The 21,750-nt window shown below is 48.2% G+C and overlaps 1 protein-coding gene across 2 annotated transcripts in view; it reads right to left on the minus strand.

Annotated features, from left to right (window-relative positions):
• The window catches only part of SMTNL2 (smoothelin like 2), a 379,037-nt gene that overhangs the window by 58,261 nt on the left and 299,026 nt on the right, over nucleotides 1–21,750 (minus strand). For both annotated transcript variants that reach the window (XM_086954547.1, XM_086954546.1), the window contains exon 6: nucleotides 12,762–12,932. In XM_086954547.1, coding sequence (XP_086810673.1) covers nucleotides 12,762–12,932 — 171 coding nt within the window. The remainder of the gene's footprint in view (nucleotides 1–12,761; nucleotides 12,933–21,750) is intronic.

Raw genomic sequence — 21,750 nt, forward strand, 5'->3', positions numbered from 1 at the left:
ATGACCCTGGATAATGCAGTGGGAAGCCGTCGGGTACAAGCCTGGCCGTCTTCCCCAGCTGCGACAGACCCCACTGACTGCTACACGCAGCAGCAGGATATTTTTACCATGCCAAGTTTGTTTTTTTGAAAGATCAAAATTAATACATTTTAGGCTACACAATGACTTACTTCGGTTCAGGGGCGGAGGGAATGGGAGATAAACTGCAGGGCGGCCTCTCCTTCTGGGCAGTCTGGAGAGATTTTGGCCGCTTTGCTGATTGAATCTCGGACGCGGTCAGTGCCATCTCGGTCCTGGTGCACAGTACGCTTAGGAGAGAGTCTCCATCTAAGCCTAGGTTCACTGCGGAGCTGAGATCACTGAAACATGCCTGTAAGGTTCTTGAAAGAGCCTTGCATCTCAGTGACTATTGTCCCTCTGCCAAATTGGCACTGAGAGCTAAACAGAAGCGGTATATTCCTCTATTGGCCTTGCCAAGAGCTGTCACTTCTCGGCTCGTATTGAACAGGCAAATAACAATTCTAAAGAAATATTTGCCACCGTACAGAGCTTTGTGGCTCTTATGGCCCAAGCGGCGGTGATACCATCCTCAGTTACCTGGTGTAATACCTTGGTTTAACTTCTTTCAGGAGAAAATAGTTTCCATCCAACAATATTTCCTGAGTGGGCCTAAGACTACTATGGCTGCTCCTTTGGGGGTGCAGGAGAAAGAGCGGAGGGGCATCTTTTCCGCTTTTGGCCCCGTGGACCGAACCACATCCCTTAGAATTTTGAAAGCCCTCAAATCAGGTCACCGAAAGATCCTTGTCCAGCCAGGCTTCTAGCGGAGGTGGCCGACACTATTAATGGCGAAGTCAATCTAGTGATCAACCAATCACTTCGCAAGGGCTGGGTTCTGCTATCCTGGAAGCAAGCATTAATCTTGCCCCTCCTTAAGAAACCGTCCCTCGACCCTATGGTCCCGGCCAATTATCCCCCTATCTCGCTCTTGCCAAGCTTGGCCAAAGTTTGTGAGAAGGTTGTGACATCTCAGCTTACCAACTATGTAGAGGTGGTGGGTCTGTTACACCCAGCGCAATTGAGATTTCGTGTGGCCCACAGCACGGAGTCTGCGCTTGTGGAGGTGACAGAGGCGATCCGTGAGTGCCTGGATGCTGGCGGGAGAGTCGCCCTGGTTTTGCTTGATCTCTCGGCGGCATTCGATACGGTGCCCCACTCTCTACTTTTGGATCGCCTAATGGCTATTGGCATCTCGTGTTCAGTGTTGAGTTGGATTTGAGCGTTTTTGGCGGGTAGATCACAGCAGGTGTGGTTACCCCCTTGTGCATCCACGCCGTTACATCTGGTCACTGGTGTTCCTCAGGGGTCATCCCTTAGCCCTCTTCTTTTCAACATCTAACGGACTCCGCTGGTCTATCTTGCGGAGTACTTGGGGGCTAAGGTGATGGCCTATGCAGACGACACTCAACTTCTGTACTCCTGGAAGAGGGGTAAGGACGCTGCGGAGGCTGTGCAGCATTGTCTAGCCTCAGTGTTTCATTGGCTAGCAAGCGCACAGGTTAAGTGTAATGAGGATAAATCGGAAGTACTTTTGTTTGGTTCATTCCTGGAGGACTAGGCTCTGGCCACCTGACTTCCCATGCCCTCTGTGAATAAGGGCCTGGCTAAAAACCTAGGGGTTTGGTTCGATGAAGACCTGAATTTTTCTTCTCATATAAAAAAGCTGTCCGGACCTGTTTTGGGACCCTTAAAATCTTGAAGTAATTCCTCCCTCTGCTGACAGTGAGCGCCAAGGAGACTGTAGTTAGAGCATTGATCCTGTCTCGACTAGATTATGCCAACGCCTTACTGGCTGGCAGTCCGGCATACTTGATTAAAACTTCAAGTAGTCCAAAATGCGGCTGCCAGACTACTATTGGGTCTACCTCGTAGACAGAGTGTCCGCATTCACTTACGTACTCCGCATTGGCTCCCGGTGGAGTCTCGCATTAAATTCAAAGTGCTTTCCATGGCTCACTGGGCTTTGTACGGCCTTGGCCCTAGCTATATGCAGAAGCGCTGTGCCTTGTATAAACCCTTACGGCACCTGCGATCTTCGGATCAGATGCTAATGCAAAATCCTCGGTTCATCCGCCAGAGGCTCGGCGGCAACTCGTTTGTCCGCAAAGCCGCCCTGGCGTCGAACCTACTTCCGATGGCTCTAAGGAGTATCCATGACCCATTGCTTTAAAAAAAAATAAACTAAAGACGTTGCTGTTTTAGACGGACATTGGAGTGCTGATAATTTTTTATTCTTTCTGGGGTTATCGCCGGGACACTTTTCTAGTAGCTGTGCGCTGTATAAATTTAATATAACATACCATACATTTCTCAGTGTTTGCCGCAAATGCTTTACAAAATCACGTCTTGCTTTCTCAAATATGCTTGAAAACGCACTATTTGTTCACTTTTTTCAAAAATTTCTCGGGGGAGAACCCTGTTGGTTAGGCTCGCTCGCTACACTCGCTCACAGCCAGGCACTCATCTAGAAATTTTACTCCCCACCACTTTCAAATGTCACCAACCGCCACTGCACGGAGTAATATTGTAGTCTATTTAAATCAGGCAAAAGAGAGATGCTTGCATAGAGCACATCCTAAAATCGCATATTTCAAGGTCTCAAATGTAATGAGGAAAAAAGGCAGTACGGATATAGAACATATTTGTGTAGGTTCACAGTTTGGTCAAGCGATGGAAGACAGGAAAACTCCTAGGCATTCGGATTTCATTTTGTACCATTAGAAGGCTATTTATTTGCCTCTCCTGTTTTACATTCAACGTTAACATTTTTATTTAATTCTTTTTTTATTTTTTGGTCCTCATCTCACCTGTCCAGCCTCTGCAGGTCTTATGAAGCCGGTTTTTCGATCTGTCGCCCCACCGGCTTACTGCACTCGCTTGGGTCGTCCGACCGGTCCCTTTTTTGTGAGTGAGCCTGGTGTAATCATTAGACCAATTATATTAATCTTAGGCTTTGGCCCCAGCTCACAAATAGGTGCCAGATGTTTGATAGCTTGTCTTCCGTACCCTCATAGTCCTGAAGAGCCATGGAGAATGATGCCTTAAGCCAATCCTCCCTCTGTGGTGGTAGTGGGTCTTTCCACCTCTTACAAATTTCCCTTCGAGCCAACAGTATCAGATACATTAATAAGCCTCTGTTTTTCTGGGAGAGGGTCTGACTAAATCGGTCATCTCCAAAAAACACCAATGACATATTGATATCTAAAGTGGTGTTGAGGATATTGCGGATATTATCGCCCACCTCTGCCCAGATTTTGCCAGTACTGGACACTCAAGGAAAACATGTAAATCGTTGGCCAAAGGTGACAGACATCTTGGACATTTATAGGTGGCTCCGGAGCAAACTTGTCGATCCTAGCGGGGGTGTAATGGAGTCTGTTAATAACGAAGAAGTGTTTTTTTTTCCAAACAAGCAGGTTTGACTTATTTATACAAAACCTTTAGAGAAGGCTCATATAACGACTATTAATGGCCCTAGAGAGGTTTCGTACCATACTGCAGCCAAAGGGGGGACCACTTGGTCCTCAGCTTCCAACAAGTTGTTATACCATACTGAGATTTCCTTCTTAATTGGGAGGGTAGATTGCCACAACCCTTCAATCTCTCCATTCCCACTGACCTCCCATTTTTCTGCATTGTACCATGAGATGAACTGTAAATATTTAAATCTTGAGAAGCCTGGCCCAATCTTTGCTCTTAAGTATTCCCATGTGTGAATCCCTCCAGAATCTACGCGCTCGGCTCATGTGATGATGCTTGCCCGTCTCATGGGAAGTGCGAGGCTATCTTTTAGGCAGCCCGGTGTTCCTGGTGAATCCCAGACAGGGGCACTACCCGAATAGTATCCTCTGCCCCAACTACATCTGAGCGAGTACCATAACTCCAGGGCCGCCCCCAAGACCTTCATGCGCACTCGCTTGAAGATTTTTGGAGATCCAAACTTCTATAGAAAAGCCTCACCTTCTTCTCCACCCTCCGCTCTTGCCATTTCACCAAGCAGCCTGCCCCACTCAGACACCTCTGGTTTACCAAGTAGCATCCGTATGCTTTTAAACTGGAATGCTGCTGTATATAGCCTGACATCAGGAAGGGCCAGCCCGCCTTTCTTCAGTCTGCGTCTGATCTTTTTCCACGCCAGCGGACCCCTTTTTCCACCCACACAAAGCTCCCTTTATTTAATTCTTGACTTATTAGGTTAGTAGATGGGTGGCAGGTAAAAGTCACATCAAAGCTTGGCTTGTTTTAGACTCGCGAGTCCAAGAGGACCTCGAGCTGAGCCAGAGCCAGGCACGAGCTAGAGCTTTCAGAGCCCCCCTCCCCCGCCTCTCAGTGGGCGGCTCAGTGCCACACAGACATTTACATTCTCAAACAGGTTTCAAGTATTTTTATAGTCTATATAGTGCTCAGTAAGTTCTACAAATCTTCTTAACCCCTTCGATGCTGATGACGAGCTGAGCTCGTCATGTAACGCGGCTTTTGGAAAAAAGCAGCGTAGCGCAAAAATAACCCCCGCAGGCATGTGGTTAAACACATTTCATGCTATACTTAAAGCTATTTTAGGTTTCGGGTGTCATATCATTTGGCATGTTTTAAAATGCACGAATTTCTCATATAAAGTAATATGTAAATGTCCTTTTGCGAAACTGCTGTTACTGCAGGGTTAGTGGGTACAGGCAAAGAATTACCACCTGAAACGGGGCTCAAACGAATTATTACTACAAATTCAGAGCAATCTTTTTACCACCCGCTTTTTGACAAACCTTTGCATCACAGCTGGGCCCATATCTCTCTTTATTCTGTACATAATGTGTAGTGAATATATGTATTGAGACTAGATGTAATTCAGAGGGGTCTGAGGAACAGGGAGAAAGCTGGGCCTAAAAGGGTAAACATAGGTCAATGAATTGTGTGGAGGCAGTGCTGTGTTATGTAAATCCTACATTGTGTAGAAATTGAATGTAATGAGGGTGTTCAGCCTTAATCCATGACAAAACGAAGAGAATCATTTAAAGATTTTGTATTTGCACGATTCTCTCTTCTCTAATCCAGAAACCCCGAATAAAGTCCATTACTTTATCCCTTCTCCATTTAAAAAGAGACCTGAAAACCCATTGCTTCAAGACGCCTGGCTACTGGATTCTGCCTTGAAAAGAGCCCCTCTTCTCGGAGAGTGTAGCCATGTTCCCTTTCCAGCCTCCTTTTCACCTGCCACCCTCATACTGTAAGACACTCTCTCCCAGTGCATGTACTCGGACCTCTAAAACAAGGTGACATTTCGGCTTTTCCCTCTTGGTCTAAATAAGGTCACAGTACCATGCACAGAATATGCACCTTTGATACACAACTAAAATGTCTCATGTAAGCTGCAGTATACGTGTCCAGTGACTACAGTTGTGACTGGAAAAGCATGGCTTCCGGTATACAATGTATTTCCGGATGTTTGCAGCGTAAAAAAAAAAAGGTGCAGCGCACGTCATAAGAAATGTTTTAGATATGTAGGAAGGTCTACTCAAACATTTGATAAGTTAACCCTGTAGGTAACTTGTGGCCCTGATGGCAGAATGCCAAGTAGCTTCAAAGTGCTATCATCACTGTGCAGGCCTCCGTGGTTCTTCCCTTTTCCATTGGCTGCGCTAGGAAACTCTTCACAGATCATCTAAACACTATTTTAAATATTTATAAAAATTGCTGAAATTAGCAAATTCATAAATACCCGGCAAATATGATTTCACAAAAATGTAATTCATATTTCTCTAAGCTTGAGAAGTGTTTAAGACTATTAGGCTGGGAATTTCCCTCCTGACAGAACAAGCTCAGCAGGCAAGCTTCCTTCGTTTGTCTCACTCTGGGGTTGTTTTGTAATGAAGACATTGTTGCAATGGGACCCTGCAGAGAAGGTATCCAGACTTGTGGAGCCCAACCCACACTTCAGCCTCCAGCCTTGCCCTGCAGGTGGGTCTCTCGCTTCAAAGAAGTGACTAGGTTAGACGTTAAAACTTGAGAATGCTGTAAGAAGCAAAGTTACCCCAGCAGTGTAAAGATATTGGTAGCTACCATTTCCATATTTGCCCTGCTTGGAGCTTTTGGCGCTAAACCTAAATTCTTCAGTGTGAACCCAGATTTGACATCTGGCTTTGAGGGGCTCTCTCTGGCTGCAGCTTTATCCTTTGGAGGAGTTTAACTTTCAGAAAAGTACCGAGGTAAAACCTCTGGCTGCTATTTTGACCGGACCCCTGCTTCATTGCAGGTGACCTCTGACCCTGTTCACAGGGCCGGTCGCTCCACGCACCGCACGGCTCCCCGTGAGTGTGCCCAGGTTCTCACCGCTGCTGCCGCGAGTTCGCCTCTGACCCTGTTGCTGAGTATTCTGTGATTTTTGTAATTTGTGCCCTGTGACTGTAATTGTGCCTTTGGTATTGTAATTGTATTTTTGCTTCCTCGCCGCCCTTTTCCACGACCGTCTCTCCCGCTCTGTGCACCCCCCACGCTCCCCGCTCCCGGTCCCCTGCGGCCCGCCCCTTTTCTCTTCTGTACCCTCTCCCCCCTTCCTATTCGCCGCCCCGCTCCCGCCTCCCAGCTGCTCCTCCCTCCCACTTCGCCATTTATGGCAGAGACTGAGCGAATGCGCAGTAGTCCCGTGCAGCGGGCGCGCCGAAGGCACGCCAAAGGCAAGCCCGTCTACGCCCGTCCACGCCTGGACCGCGCACAGCGCCATAACTCCTGGACCTCACCGGACCCAGACCAACCGACTGAGATACGACAACGCCGCACTCAACACCGGGCGACCACCCGCCTGCTATCAAGCCAACCCCAAGCGCACCCATGGACCCTTCACCTGTCAAGCCTGCAAATTCACCTGCCTCCAAAACCGCTCCACGCCCGCCAAACCCAGCAGCAACAACCACCTCAAGTGCATCCTCCTCAACACCCGCTCCATACACAAGCACGCCATCGACCTCTGGGACCTCCTCGACACAACAGCACCAGACGTTGCCTTCCTCACGGAAACCTGGATGAACGCCTCCTCAGCCCCCGACATAGCCATAGCCATCCCGGACGGCTACAAAATCACCCGGAGGGACCGCACCAACCAACCAGGAGTAGGGATCGCCATCATATACAGGACCACCATCAGCGTCACGACCAACACAGAAGACACCATTCCCTCCACCGAACACCTACACTTCCAGTTCCGCACCAACCCCCCAGACCACCCTCAGAGGAACACTCATCTACCGACCCCCGGGCTCACGCGCACAATTCAGCGAAACCATCGCCGACCTCATCAGCCCGCACGCCCTAGCCTCACCAGACTACATCCTCCTAGGAGACCTAAACTTTCACCTAGAAAACAACAGCGCCACCAAAACACTGCTAGACAACCTTGCCAGCCTCGGACTCGAGCAACTAGTGAACTCCCCCACTCACCTCGCCGGCCACACCCTCAACGTCATTTTCTTAGCCAGCAACCACATCGCCTTCAACCACGGCACAGGACTGCATTGGACCGACCACAGCTGCATACACTTCACATTCAAGAGGACCGCATCTCACCACCACACGCTTCGGATCCCCCTGCAGATGCTGGAGCAAAATCACCACGGACCAGCTAACCACATCACTGAGCCAGAACCCACCTGCCGACACCAACTTACCCAACGCCAACACCGCAGCGCTCAACCTCGCACACTGGATCACCAGCTGCGCCGACGTCCTCGCTCCCCTAAAAAACACCCACAACAAGGCCACCACCAGAAAACCCTCATGGTTCACAGACGCCCTCAAAGCCGCAAAGAATTCCTGCCGAACTTGCGAAAAGACCTGGAGCAAAGAACAGACAACTGAAAACATGACTGCCCTCAAAACCGCCACCCGCGAATACCATCATCAGATCCGGAACACCAAGAGGACATCGCTCAAGGAACAACTAGACAACAACACCGACAACAGCAAGGAACTCTTCAACATAGTCAAAGAGTTCTCAATCCCTGACTTCACCAACGACATCACCCCTACGCAAGACCTCTGCAACTCCCTCGCCACGTTCTTCCACCGCAAGTTTGCAGACATACACGACAGCTTCGGAACCCAACCCCCACCTCCGGATGCCTGCCCAACGACCCCCTCCACCACCATCAACTACTGGACCCCCATCAGCAGTGAAGACACCGTCCATGTCATGACCACCATTCACTCCGGCTCCCCCTCTGACCCATGCCCCCATCACATTTTCAACAAGGCCGACACCATCATCGCACCCCACCTCCAGAACATCATAAACAGCTCCTTCACGTCAGCTACCTTCCCGGAGAGCTGGAAGCACGCTGAGATCAACGCCCCCCTGAAATAACCCACCGCAGACCACAGGGACCTCAAGAACTTCCGACCGATCTCACTTCTCCCCTTCCCGGCTAAAGTCATCGAGAAGACCGTCAACAAACAGCTGACCGCCTTCCTTGAGGACAACTCGCTCGACCCTTCACAGTTCGGATTTCGAGCGAATCACAGCACAGAGACCGCCCTCATCGCAGCCACAGACTACATCAGAACCTTGATGGACAACGGAGAAACAGCCGCCCTCATCCTCCTGGATCTCTCAGCAGCCTTTGACACCATATGCCACCGCACCCTAGCACACCGCCTCAACAACACGGGCTTCCAGGGGAAGGCCCTGGAATGGATCACCTCGTTCCTCACCGGCAGAACCCAGAAAGTCTGCCTCCCCCCTTTCCGCTCCCCGGCAACCGAAATCATCTGCTGCGTACCCCAAGGATCCTCACACAGCCCTACACTCTTCAATATCTACATGAGCCCCCTCCCCACCATCGCACGAAAACACAACATCAACATCATCTCCTACGCAGACGACCACCAGCTGATACTCTCCCTCACCTCAGCTTCAGGGAGCACCTCAAGACCTGGCTCTTCGAGCAGTAGCAGCACCCCCCCCCCCCCCCCCCCCAGCGCCTTGAGACCCTAACGGGTGAGTAGCGCGCTCTATAAATATTCTGATTGATTGATTGAAATTATTTCTAGTTTACGGTCAACTAAAACCAATGACTCAAACATTAAATCTTTTATTCCCTTAACAGATGGTCCTTTTTGTGTAATTTTTCTTACTACACTTTAAAAAAAACGAGTTTAGTCTTATGAACTGAAGTGATACATGCTGCCTCTCTGGGAAGTGTGCACTGAGACATGGCTTTGCAATGGCGGCACAGGCGGCTAAAGACTCCTCAGCACAACTGCAGAGCACCAGGAAGCAAGGAGGCGTATTCTGAGATTGGTGCCCATGCAGGTTGCAAATGCTGAGCCCGGGTCACGAAACTTAAGCCGTAGAACGTAGAAATTTACTCCAGCAGAGCAACTTCAATGTTTGGCATACATTTTTCATTTTTATGAGATTCACAAACATTACAGGATTATTTAGATTTCTAGGGGTAGACCAAAAGTATGCCGTGTAGTTTCCACCACAAAGAAAATAATGTACGAGTGAACCATGTAGAAATATGCTTTGCTGAACCCCAATATTTGTAGCTGCATTGAACAGAAGGTATTATCTGCCCTGGGAAGACACTTACTCCTTCCTGTGACAGGAGTAAAATTGTGTCTATTTCCAGGTTCGGAAACTACCAGCAAATTGCTCATAAATGCCCGCTAGCCTACAGGTTTGCGCATATTTACTATAAATTAGCAGGGCACCTCCTCGAACATCCACAATTCTCTCTCTAATCTTACCTTTATAAACTGGCTGATATTCTGTATTGTTTAGATGTCTTATGAAACTGCAGGTCTTCGGCTAAACATCCACCACTCCCAATCATGTGAATCAGGGCACGGATTGGATATCTGTATGTTTTTGTGTGGAACTGGAGTGTAGACTTACTGGCACAACTAGGATTACATTTTAGGAGGAGCAGCAAGTAGTAGCTGCACCGGATGAATCAAATCATGTTAAATCACCAAGATGGAGCCAGAACACAGGAGCCTAAAAGCCCAGAAGTCACCAGCGTTGACAAGTGCGTGACACGGCTGCGGCCCCTGTGCAGCTGGAGATCAGCAACTGAGGCAGCTGAAACGGGTGCCGCTTGGAAGGAGAGAATGGACAGCACGCGAGGTAGAATCCAATCCTCCTTTCCCATCGTCGACAAACATGCCTGCTACATTGTTCTAGAAGAGGAAGGACAGCCTAGGTGGACCACACGGGCAGCAAGAATCAATCAGGAAAGGTGAAGTTAGGGGCTACTGAAATGCAAACCTTCCACTGTTGAGACAAGATATCTGTGCAAGTAACTTCAAAAGGCAGACTAAGGGTTGTAGTTGGAAATTCCCTATGGTAGAGGACTATGATCGAGAAAGCAATGTTAGGACCGGATTCTTGGCTACAGCGCTTCCAGCATGTTAGCCATCATGCTGCTGGGTGTAGCGTTGTAAGTGGCGCTCAAAGCTGCAGGTAAGTGGGTTGATGCCAGGCCTATCTTCAGCTTCTGCTAGGCAAGGGTAGCTACCCTGGACTTCGTGTCCTAGCAATGGTGGCAATTCAGATCGACACAATGTGATATCTTCATTGGGTTTGTACAAATCTAATGAAAACGCTTTGTAAACAGCTCTCTATGTACAGTGCTGGCAGCTCCAGAACTAGAAGAACATTACAAGTCCAAACAGTCATAATTTGCGGATTAATTCCCTTAGCCATAATCAGCACTTTCCAGTTATCCCACACAAGGATAAGAGTGGGCAAACCAGTAATAGGTGATTAGATCAGTTAAGACTCAGGTTTCTTCCATCGCAACACACCTATTTCTATACAACTAAGACTGCAGCAGTACTTCAACTGGGGAATAACACTCTCCAATTTGTACAATTCTTTGGCCTCCTTTTACCTCCATATTCAGTCTATATCAGGATGCAACCTTGCTTATCCTATCATTGCAATAAGTCTGCCACCTGGAAGTCTACACATCTGACTTGTAGTCCTGCCCGGGCTTTGCGGATACCATCTCACATCGTATACTCCTTTCGATATTCGAGGTCTAGTTTTCTTCTGGTCTTTTAAACTCATGGCGAGTCAGGAGATGCAGCTTGGATCCCAAAGCTCATAATCCCGGTGGCGCTCAATAAACATTCCCCATGAAACCCTAATGGTCAACAAATTTGGAAGTTTTAAAAGATGGTGGAGTGGTGTGGCTCACTGGTTAGAGGCGGCAGACCCGGAAGCAGAGAACGGCCCGGGACCAGGGTTCAATTCCCGACGCGGCAGGGTTGTGGACCAGGGTCAGCGGACTCGATAATTCTCGCCTCGGTGCCTACTTTAACCAGGGATCACACTCGGCAACTCTGGGCATTAGCTTGCCTCATCTCTACAACGGCCCCCCACATTCGCCGGGGATGCCTGGTTTCACCTTGGAGATACCCAGTAGGGACCATCTCACAGGGATAGCCAGGACGGGTTCCCCAGCGGTCTACAGCTCCAGGACGCCTCAGGGCAGCAGTGCGCTTTACAAGACACATACATCACATTACATCACATATATTTATATATACACACAATGTGAAAATCAATAGAGTTGTGCATTTAAGCTACATTTTGAGGCACAGCACCGCTCTGAAAGGACCACCTGCCTCTCAAGTCTACTCGGCACATTCTCGTTGTCTCGCAGGAGTCAGTCCTATGTACCTCATAGCTTCTTAGGGAGACTGTGGATGTCTTGCTTCGGGTGAGTTTGAAGAGCAACATAAGATTTGAGGGGCTTGAGGTCTAAGCAGCAACTAATCAACGGTGCCCATCCACTCCTTGCCACTCAAGTGTACAAGACCTGGGTCCCGTTTGACCACGGTCCCACCTCCTGATGCTGCGATGGCAAAGGCCGGGGATTTTTACTGTGAGCACAGGGCATGGAGTCAATTCTCAAGGGCAAACTTGGAATATTGAAGTCTTTGCATCAACACAGCTTCTGCAGCAACATATTCTAACTTTAGAAATACCTTATATATACTTTATTGGGTTTTAAAAATATGTAGTTTAGCTGGAGAGCACTTTGGGTGCAACTGATACGGAGTATGCAGTAGTTCGAAATAAGAAACCCCACACGAGGATGAGGGATTGCAATACCAAAAGAGCCATGTTGGATATGATGGAAAGCAGAGAGCGGTCATGCACCAGCTGTGGATTGCCCGTTGAGGCGAGGAAAGGAGAAGCTCCAGCTCTAGGTGCTTGACCAGCATGAGGTTGGTGGTGAGGGGGTCTCTTGAAAGGGTATGGGACAAGAGTAGCAACTTAGTCATAGGCCCAACCAAAGAGATGGTCCTTGAATACATCACTTCTCTTGTGCTCAATAAGAAAAACGAAGAGAGTGCATGATGCTGACGGTGCTGACCTCAGTTCTTCTAGGGTGTAAAACCCAGGGTTTTTGAGTTTTGAGTACAGTGTCGGGGAGACTGAAATGCCCTCCCTGCAGACCAGAGATGTAATCAGAATCGCCATATTTTTGTCCTAGTCATTACATTTCTGACAATTCATTTTTATATTCATCAATATTTAATAACTGTAAATAAATTTGTAGATTGTCTTATATAAATAAAAAAGATATGGACAGGGAAAATCTGGTATTATGGTATTTAAAACAGTTCTCTTCAATTATAGGCAAAAACAACATTGGATCAATTGATCACAGTTCACCAGTGACTAGGAAATGTCATACTTTCCAATTTCTGGATCAATCTTCTCGAAGAAAGCCTTCCTGGCCTGGGTTCCTGATGTCCGTGGCAATGTCTGCGACCGAACAAGCTCTCTCCGTTTTTCCACCTGTCGATGTATCGCCGGAGGGGGAGATCGCGACTTGGGAGTCACATCAAAGTAGCTGTCAGAAGCACTGCAGAAAGAGGCAGCAGAAGTCCACTTTAAAAAGCTGAAGTTTCTAGGTTTATAATTACCAACAATCTTCACAGCAAAAAAAAAAAACCCCAAAAAACACACAAACACCCACGTAGACTTCATTATCCCTTTATGTTATCTTACCCTTAAAGGAGAGTTCAAGAAAACACACCACATTCAAAGGCTCGTTTCTTTGAACCATTTTTCCCAATATTGCATACGCTAAATCAGATTAATTACGCAATCTCTAATGCAAAATTTCCCCAGTTCTCAGAGAATCTCCACTTTTGACAGGATAGTCCCATATTATCTTCCAACTCTCTGAGGCTGGCAACGACTCCAAACTGCTGTACCAGGTTCTCTGCACATTCACCAAGCCCGTCGCTTGCGACAGCCCAGAAGTGCTGACCCAAAAACTGTGCGATGACACTGCTGGGTTTTTTTCCGATAAAATTGATGCCATTTATCGGAATATTTCCCAATCAAGCCTATCCGCGGATGAATACGACTCCTCTTCCAGTCTCCAATCTGGAATAGCCTGCGCTGCTCCAGCTACGCTATCTTTCATCCCCGAGATAACCTTGGACCAAGTCACCTCCCTGATTGGGACTATTAAATCAGGTAGCCCAGTGGATCCTGTACCTGCCCGTGTCATGTACCTTATTGGGAGTGTCCTCAGCCCCTCCATTCTGACGGTGATCAACCGCTCCCTGTCGGAGGGATTGGTCCCCCGGGAGTGGAAGGAGGCCATGGTCAAGCCTATCAGGAAAAACACCACCATCCCGTGGTCGGACATGACCAATCTGAGGCCAATCTCCCTTCTGCCGTTCATTGGCAAATTAACGGAGAAGCACGTTAACCACCTTTCCAGCTTCATTGAGCAGACCGGCAGTCTAGACCATTCTCAGTCCGGGTTCAGGCCTAGGCACAGTACCGAGACTGCCCTTCTCTCCGTCACGGATGCCATACGCCTGTCCCTGGACAGAGGGCTGTCAGTGGTGTTGGTGCTGTTGGACTTATCCGCAGCATTCGACACCATATCCCACGCCATTCTCCTCACCAGATTAAAGGAGATAGGCATTGACAGTTCTGCCTTGGCGTGGTTCACCAGCTTTCTCTCAGAGCGTACTCAGAAGGTGAATATGGGCTCTTTTAGCTCCACTTCTGCCAGTATCATCAGAGGAGTCTCGCAGGGCTCCTGTCTTAGCCCTACGTTGTTTAACGTATATGTCTCCTCTTTGGCCAACATGACGAGGTCCGTCGGGTTTATACCTATCTCCTACGCTGACGATACGCAGCTGCTGTTCACTTTTAAGACCTTTACCCCGGAGATAAGACAATCGTTCTCCAACGGCATGACTGCAATCGCCAGCTGGATGGCCAAGAACTTTCTCCAGTGCAATGTGGGAAAGTCTGAGGTCATGCTATTCGGAGAGGCAAGAATCCTGTGGACCCCCGACTGGTGGCCCTCCAGCCTGGGTCAGGCCCCGCTCCCGAAACAGGTAGTAAAAAACCTGGGGGTTCGTATAGATCATGACCTTACCCTTTTCCATCATGCCAGCACTACGGCAGGGTCCTGCTTCCACATTATCAGCCTCCTTCGGAAAGTGTTCCCCCTTCTACCAGATAATACACAGAAGACCCTGGTCCAGGCCCTCGTTCTGAGTCGCCTGGACTATTGCAATGGCCTATTCTTAGCAGCCAATGAAGGAGTGCTCAATAAACTGCAGGTGGTGCAGAACACCGCGGCACGGCTGGTAACTAACACCCCCCCTAGAACGCCGTCCCTCCCCCTCCTTAAGGCCCTTCACTGGCTTCCCATCCGGAAACGGGTGGAATTTAAGATCTGCTGTGTGATACACAAGAGTCTACACAATCTGGGACCCCACTACTTGGCAGATAAATTTGTGTACCATCGTCCTTCCCGCAATCTTAGGTCCAGTAACCAACTGTTACTTCAGGTTCCCAGACATTACAAGACCAGACAGGGAGGCCGTGCCCTCTCCATCATGGGCCCACGTCTTTGGAACAACCTCCCCCTCTCCCTTAGAGAATGCTCGAGTCACTCAGCTTTCAGGAAACACCTAAAGACAGTACTATTCTAGGAGGTGCTTTGCTCGACCTGTTTACCTCACAGCTCCGCGCGGAGATACACCTTCGGGTGTGATGCCGGCGCGCTACAAGCCCATAAATAAATAAAATAAATAAATAGCATTAAACTACCCATAAAGTGGTATTAGATGAGGTAAGCTTGCCTTACCTTCATTATTCAGTCAATATTTGTATTTATGTTACATTCTATGCTTCATCGGGCATTAAATCAAAATGGAAGTACCCTGCATGAAGGTCGTTTGGGCTACTCCCTGGTTGCAAGGGTCATTACATGGCAACAGGACGAGGAAAACGGTTTTACAGTCCAGTTTAAATTCTTTGTTTTTTATTTCTTGACCTCCCCATTTGAGGTCATCAGCGATCAAAGGATGTGTGATGTCACTTCCGCCACCCATCGGATCAAGCAAAACAGCACAAGCCGCACAGCACAAACATTATGACAGCATGACAATACAGATGTAGGACTTCCTTTATGTTTTGATGCTTCGCATAGTTGTACTCCCAAAAGTCTTTCTGAAATGCCTTTGGTGGGACCTGAACTGCTGCCTGCATAGGTGGTCTGCTGGCAGGTATTGGCAGTCATGATAGATGCTCTGCTCAGATGCTAGATCTAGTCTATGTACAAACCAGCATTTGACGTGAATGCTGCCAAAACACTGCTTTTCAAATAAGATCCCTATTCTGAGCCCTACTCTGTGCACATACGCTCTACAAAGCACACGTTGATGCTAACCACATCACTTGTGAGCTTGCTGCATCCATGCTTCAGCTGCTAAGTAGCGATGTGTCCTGTCTCGGGACAGATCGCTGCATAGGAAGACCTATCTTTGGAGGAGGTCGGCTCTACGCAAACAGGGGCGGCTTTAGGCTCATGGTGGCCTTGGGCAGGAAGCGTAGGTAGGGGGCCCCGGAAGAGGGGGTCCGGGCGGGTCAGAGCGCAGAGGCCAGTGAAGAGGGGGGGTCAGGGTGTTTGGAAGTGGAAAAGAGCTGGAGGCCGCCAAATCCCTGCCAGGGGCCGCCATGCAAATATGTATCCATCCTTAGAGGATTATTATATTAAGGATATATATTGGCATGGTGGCCCCTGGGGTTTGGTGGCCCTGTGCAGGTGCACAGCTTGCACATGCCTAAGGCCGCCCCTGACGCAAGTACTACTATCCAAGAGGCGAGGCTATTCCTAGGGAGTTATTGACTGAGGTGGAGTCAAAGGGGCTGAGCCAAAGTCATTGCACTCACTGCACATAACGAATTAGGCGGTTAGACCTGTGCAAACTGAGGTGTGCAGTCCAATTGTTGCACAAGCCCACACTGTACATGCTATGGTGCTGGAGTCTCTGCATTACTCATCATTTTCAGGGACATTGTTGGGTCCATACTAACTGCTGAAATAGTGGCTGTTCCGAAGCAGGACAGAAATACGCCATACAGCGGTGCTCATTGGTTGTGTGATGAAGTTTTCACGCTAATCCAAGGAACATTTGAAACTGTATATGTAGTTTGTTATAGTAAATCATTTACTTTAATTAACTGACAATACTAATTTTATTGATTATAGAATATACATATATATAATTGTTGAATATCTTTATTCGGTAAAAATTGCTCACCATAAAAGAGTACATTATACACAATAAAAGTACATTTCCCCCGCTAGAACAATGATAAAATATAACAATATAATTAATATGGACCTTAGCCAAAACATCCTCAGCAGTTCATTGTGTTATAATAGGAGAACCATCAATTACATACAGTCAATCGATTGGTAGCCTAGAGTGCAGCTTCAGTATCCTTGGGCGCGTCAGCCATGCACTGCTCAAATATTTTGCCACCCCGCATATCATGGCAGTGGATGATGAGTCCGTAGAGAGTACACGTAAGGCCAGTCTGTGACACCTCAGCCCCAACTCCCTACATACAGGTTTCAGCCAGATCTTCCGTGCCACTTTGTAAGCGGGGCAAGCAAAAAGTAAGTGGGCCACAGACTCCTTAGGGGCTGCACAACCAGGGCACGAACGCGAAGGGCCACCAGAGTTAGACCACCTCGCGGTGAATTCATGCACCGGGAGGGTCCCGTACCTTAGTTTTAAATATAACGCTCTGTCTAGAGGCTTGGTTATAAGATCAAAAAGGGGTTCCAGCTTTCTAACCCATTTGAACTCTAAGAACCGTTCAGTGAGGGAATCCCCAGCCCCACCGCGTATTGCCTCGCCCTGCACCCAATCCCAGTATAACTTCTTAATCACTAGTTTGGGCGGCGGCATTTGGGTCTCCCACACATCTCTCAATCCCAATTGGAGAACCAGGTGCCTCACATTGTTCAGCCATCCAATCTTGTTGCCAGTATCAAGCAATATTAGGTCATCCAACCCTTCAGCATATTTGGCAAGCTCCTTGGTCCTTCTTAGGCGGACCCAGAAGAGCAATGGTCGCAGCCTCACTAGGTCCTTTAGGGCACGTCTGCCCAAATCTAGCCACAAGGGGATCAACGGGGTAGAGGCGGGGAGAGCCACCACCTCCCTCAGAAACTTATTTTCCGCTAAGGATAGTTCCAAAACGTTTTCGAACCCCCAAAGCTCAGAGCCATATAATGCAGCCGGGAGTATCTGGCCCTCATAAATGGCCATGACCGGTGACACAGGTTTACTTGTTGACTCTCGATACTCCCTCAAGGTCACCCCAGTTACTCTTTTGTGACCAAGTAACATTTTAGCCAAGTGATCCTTCCAATTCATTCGACTATTTATCCGCACCCCTAAATAGTCTAATGAATCGACCATCTCCAGGGGTGCCCCATTGAGCGAGAAATTGTTTTTAAATCTTTTGGAGGGTGAGAAAGCCATCAGCTTGGTTTTTGAGGTGTTGATGGTTAGGCCTCTATCTATGCAGAAGGAGCTAAATCGATTCAGAAGCTTTTGCAATCCTACTGGGGATTTGGAGATCAGTATAGTGTCATCAGCGAAGAGCAGAGTGGGGATTCTTTCCCCCGCCAGGGATGGAGCATCCGACTCTTCCCCTCTCAGATGATCCACCACTCCATTCAGAAAAAAGGAGAAAAGAGTCGGAGCCATAACACAGCCCTGGCGTACTCCGCTCCTCACGGGGACCCTGTCAGTCAGCTGTCCCTGGGTACCCCATCTGATCCTCGCGTAGTTCCCCTCGTGGAGCCTTACAATTAAACTCAAGAGTCTACCGGGGAAGCCCATCCTTCCTAGAATCTCCCACAATGTAGCCCGAGGGACCAGGTCAAAAGCTGTTTTGAGATCTATGAAGGCCATATAAAGACTGCCCTTTTTGATGGTAACTGTCTTCCAATAAATGATAAAAAAGCGAAAGACCTGGTCCATCGTACCCACCTTCCGGCGGAATCCAGCTTGGAGGTGGGAGAGGATGCTTGCCTCCTCCATCCAATCGCCAACCCTTGAGATAATGACCCTGCCAACCACTTTCTGGATTACATCTATCAAACTGATAGGTCTGTAATTGGCAGGGTCATCTCTTGCCCCCTTCTTATGAACAGTAACCACCTCAGCCCCCTTCCAGGAATCTGGCACAGGATGGCCCCTTACAATCAAATTCATTATAATGGCAATTAAGTTGGCCCAGGCCATAGGTTCCGCAATCAAGAGGTCCCCTGGGATCCCATCCGGACCGGCCGCCTTCTTTGGGGTCAAGTGTCTAATAACCACTGCTACTTCTGAGGCCGTGAATGGATGCTCGTCCTCCCCTGAAGATTCCCAACCCCCACCGCTGGCTACCACGGGGCTAATTGTATCTTCAATTCCACCATATAAAGCTGAGAAGTGATTAAACCATTGCTGGCTAGTTATATGAGCTGCTAGTGGTTGCGATCTCCCCTGTCTAGATCTATTGATTAAGTCCCAAAATAGCTTCGGGTTCCTCATGCTCACAGCATCTGTTAAATCCTGCCAATGCTGTTCCTCCCATTCACGTTTAGCCAACGCTAATACTTTCAAATAATCCTTCCTAGCCGCTCTAACTAGTAAAGGATCCCTTGTGAGAAGGGCATCTGTCAGGTTTTTCCTTTTACCCTTGCACTGGGCCGAGTACCAAGGGTTGCTTGAAATGGGGGGGGTGTTGTTCATTCTGCAACTTTTCCCTTTAGAGAGAAAATAGTGACTCACTTGCTCTATTGTGGCTTTATAAACTGTATCAAGGGTAGTGGGAGGATTCGGGCTACTCCCATTTTCCCAATCCCAAACCTCCAGCTCCAAATGCAAGTCCACCACAAGAGATTTGATGGTCCCTAGTTGGTCCTCCTTCAGGTTTGCCTTATCCCATTTCAGTCTACGAATATTGTTATATGGGATAATCTCTTTAGTTAACTTCATGGGGGCACTCACCCCCCTATCTTTAAGGTTACCCCACTTAAACTTGCTGCACAAGGGGTTATGGTCACTATCCTGAGTAGGTATCACCTCCATATCAATTAGGTCAGTCCACATGCTAACGTCCATTAGGATGTAATCGATTCTGGATGGCCCTGTAAGCCTATTAAAGGTCATCGCACCTGCCCGGTCGGACATGGTCCTACCATTAAGTGCTCTAAGTTTGTGATCCCTAATAAGGGCATTAATTTGGATTGCCCTTGCAGACCATTTTCGAATGGGGGGTAATGACAAGAGTGGGATGGACCATTTAGAGTCTTCTTCTTCAATACCTAGGGGGTCATCTCCAAGGAGAGGTTCAAACATACATTTGAAATCCCCCCCACAATAATTTTAGCTGCAGGAGGACAGTTGACTAATGCTGAATCTAGACTTAGTATAGTTGCTGAAGTAGTATCCCCCGGGGCCCCTCTGGCATACACATTGAATAGTTCAAGCCTATGCCCCTCAACATGACCCCTAGAGGAGAGGTGTAGTATATCACTACACTCAGAGTCATGGAGGACCACATCCCAGTCCAGATCAATTTTTATCCAGACCGTGAGGCCTCCCGCCGGTCTGCCCTTCCCTCTACTTACTGCTGGAGAAAAAAAGGTAGTATAACCCGATTTATTTATTGGTAGCAGACTCCAGGTTTCCTGAAACAGACAAACATCGAACTTCTTGATGAATGTGTGCCATTCCGGTATATCCATCTTACTTTTTAACCCCGCTACATTCCAAGATAACCGGTTTATTACCCGACGGCCCTTAAGAACTTTGACATGGACCCCCTTGCTCCCCCCATCACCACCCGCCTTAGTCGTGCAGCTATCCACCACACGGATAGAAGGTTTGGAGTGTACAGTACAACCAACAGTATTATCCGTACTCAGAGCTTCCAACGAGGCCCCAGTGGTACTGTTGCTAGCCGCATTTTGAACTACAAAGGATCCCTCCTGACTTGTATCTTTACGTCCAGCTAACCGCAGAGCCTCAACACCTAACTGTCCACCTCTCTCCCCCTTAGTCTGTAAACATCAATCGCAGTCTTCCATACCGGAAAGCAGCGAAAACCTATTACTAGTGTCCAGACGAGTGAAGGGTCTCAGATGCTCCATCCTAATGTCGTGATTCATTTTGTATCTCTGAGGTACTGTAGTCCAGCCAAAGTGATCAGCGGCCTGGGCAGGGTACTGCCCGTACGAGGATAGATGTTGCTATGAGGTAAAGGGGGGTTAGATCTAAAAACGGTGGAACTTGTTTTGGTGATTGGGGGGAAACGCAACTGACCTAGGATAGAAATATGTTAGAGCCCGAGGGATAATACAATTGTCCCCACTTCCAGTGGGCCAATTTAGAATGTAATCTACTGCCCGAGGGTCTCTAAAGTTAACCACCACTAGGTCCCCTTCAATATCTTTGCGTCTACTACCCAGCCAGTTGATCCACCTGACATGCACTATGTCCCCATCCATATTGTGTGCTATGGGCCTATATGTCCTCAACCAATGTATGATTTTATTTTTTAATTCAACATATCCCTCCTTCTTGTTCTCTACTAACGGTGGAACCCCGGTCAAAACTACCACAAAGGGCACTGCTTGTGGGGGAATTTCCACTTGCGGCCCCTTGTTTACTGGACCTCTAGTATATCTACCTTCCCCGTGTTCCTCCCGTTTGTTCGTTATGGGGGCCTTCGTCGTTACCCTTTTGGGGTCACCACCCGTTTCTACTACTGGAGTGTTTATATGTTTTGGGGGGAGTGGATTTTGAAAGCCGGGCTCAGCCCTACCATGAGGCTGTGGCTTCTGTTTGGACGGCTGGGATGAAGCAATTGGGGTATTAGCAGCATTATTAATAGGTAGCTTAACAGGAGGTATGGGATGCGCCACCCCGCTCCCCTGGGCTTTGGTTAAGGTGACCATGCTGTTTATAGCAGTCTCCAGGATTGTCAATCTGATTTCAACTTTCTTAATGGTCTCATTAATGGGTAGGAGCAGAGATCTCAGTAAGAATTCCAAATTCCCTATTAATGAAGGGGGAGGTGATGTATTTGATACTACAGCCCCCGCATTAATATCAGAACCTACAGCATTTGTGACCATTTCGGGTGATTTGATCTCTGGCGGTGGTGACTCGGATGATGGGAATTCTGGCACCTCCACTATTGCCCTCTCATAAGTAGTGGGGGGTTTTGACACTTTACCGAAGTCAGAATGGGGAATTTTAACTTTGCCTAGCCCCGCCCTTAATTTCCTCCTTTTTTTACTAGGTGGTGGGCCATGGATCTGGGCTACAACTAATTGCTTAGAT

The sequence above is a fragment of the Lissotriton vulgaris genome, chromosome 2_1 (genome assembly GCF_964263255.1).
Source record: "Lissotriton vulgaris chromosome 2_1, aLisVul1.2, whole genome shotgun sequence".
Taxonomy (NCBI): Eukaryota; Metazoa; Chordata; class Amphibia; order Caudata; family Salamandridae; genus Lissotriton; species Lissotriton vulgaris.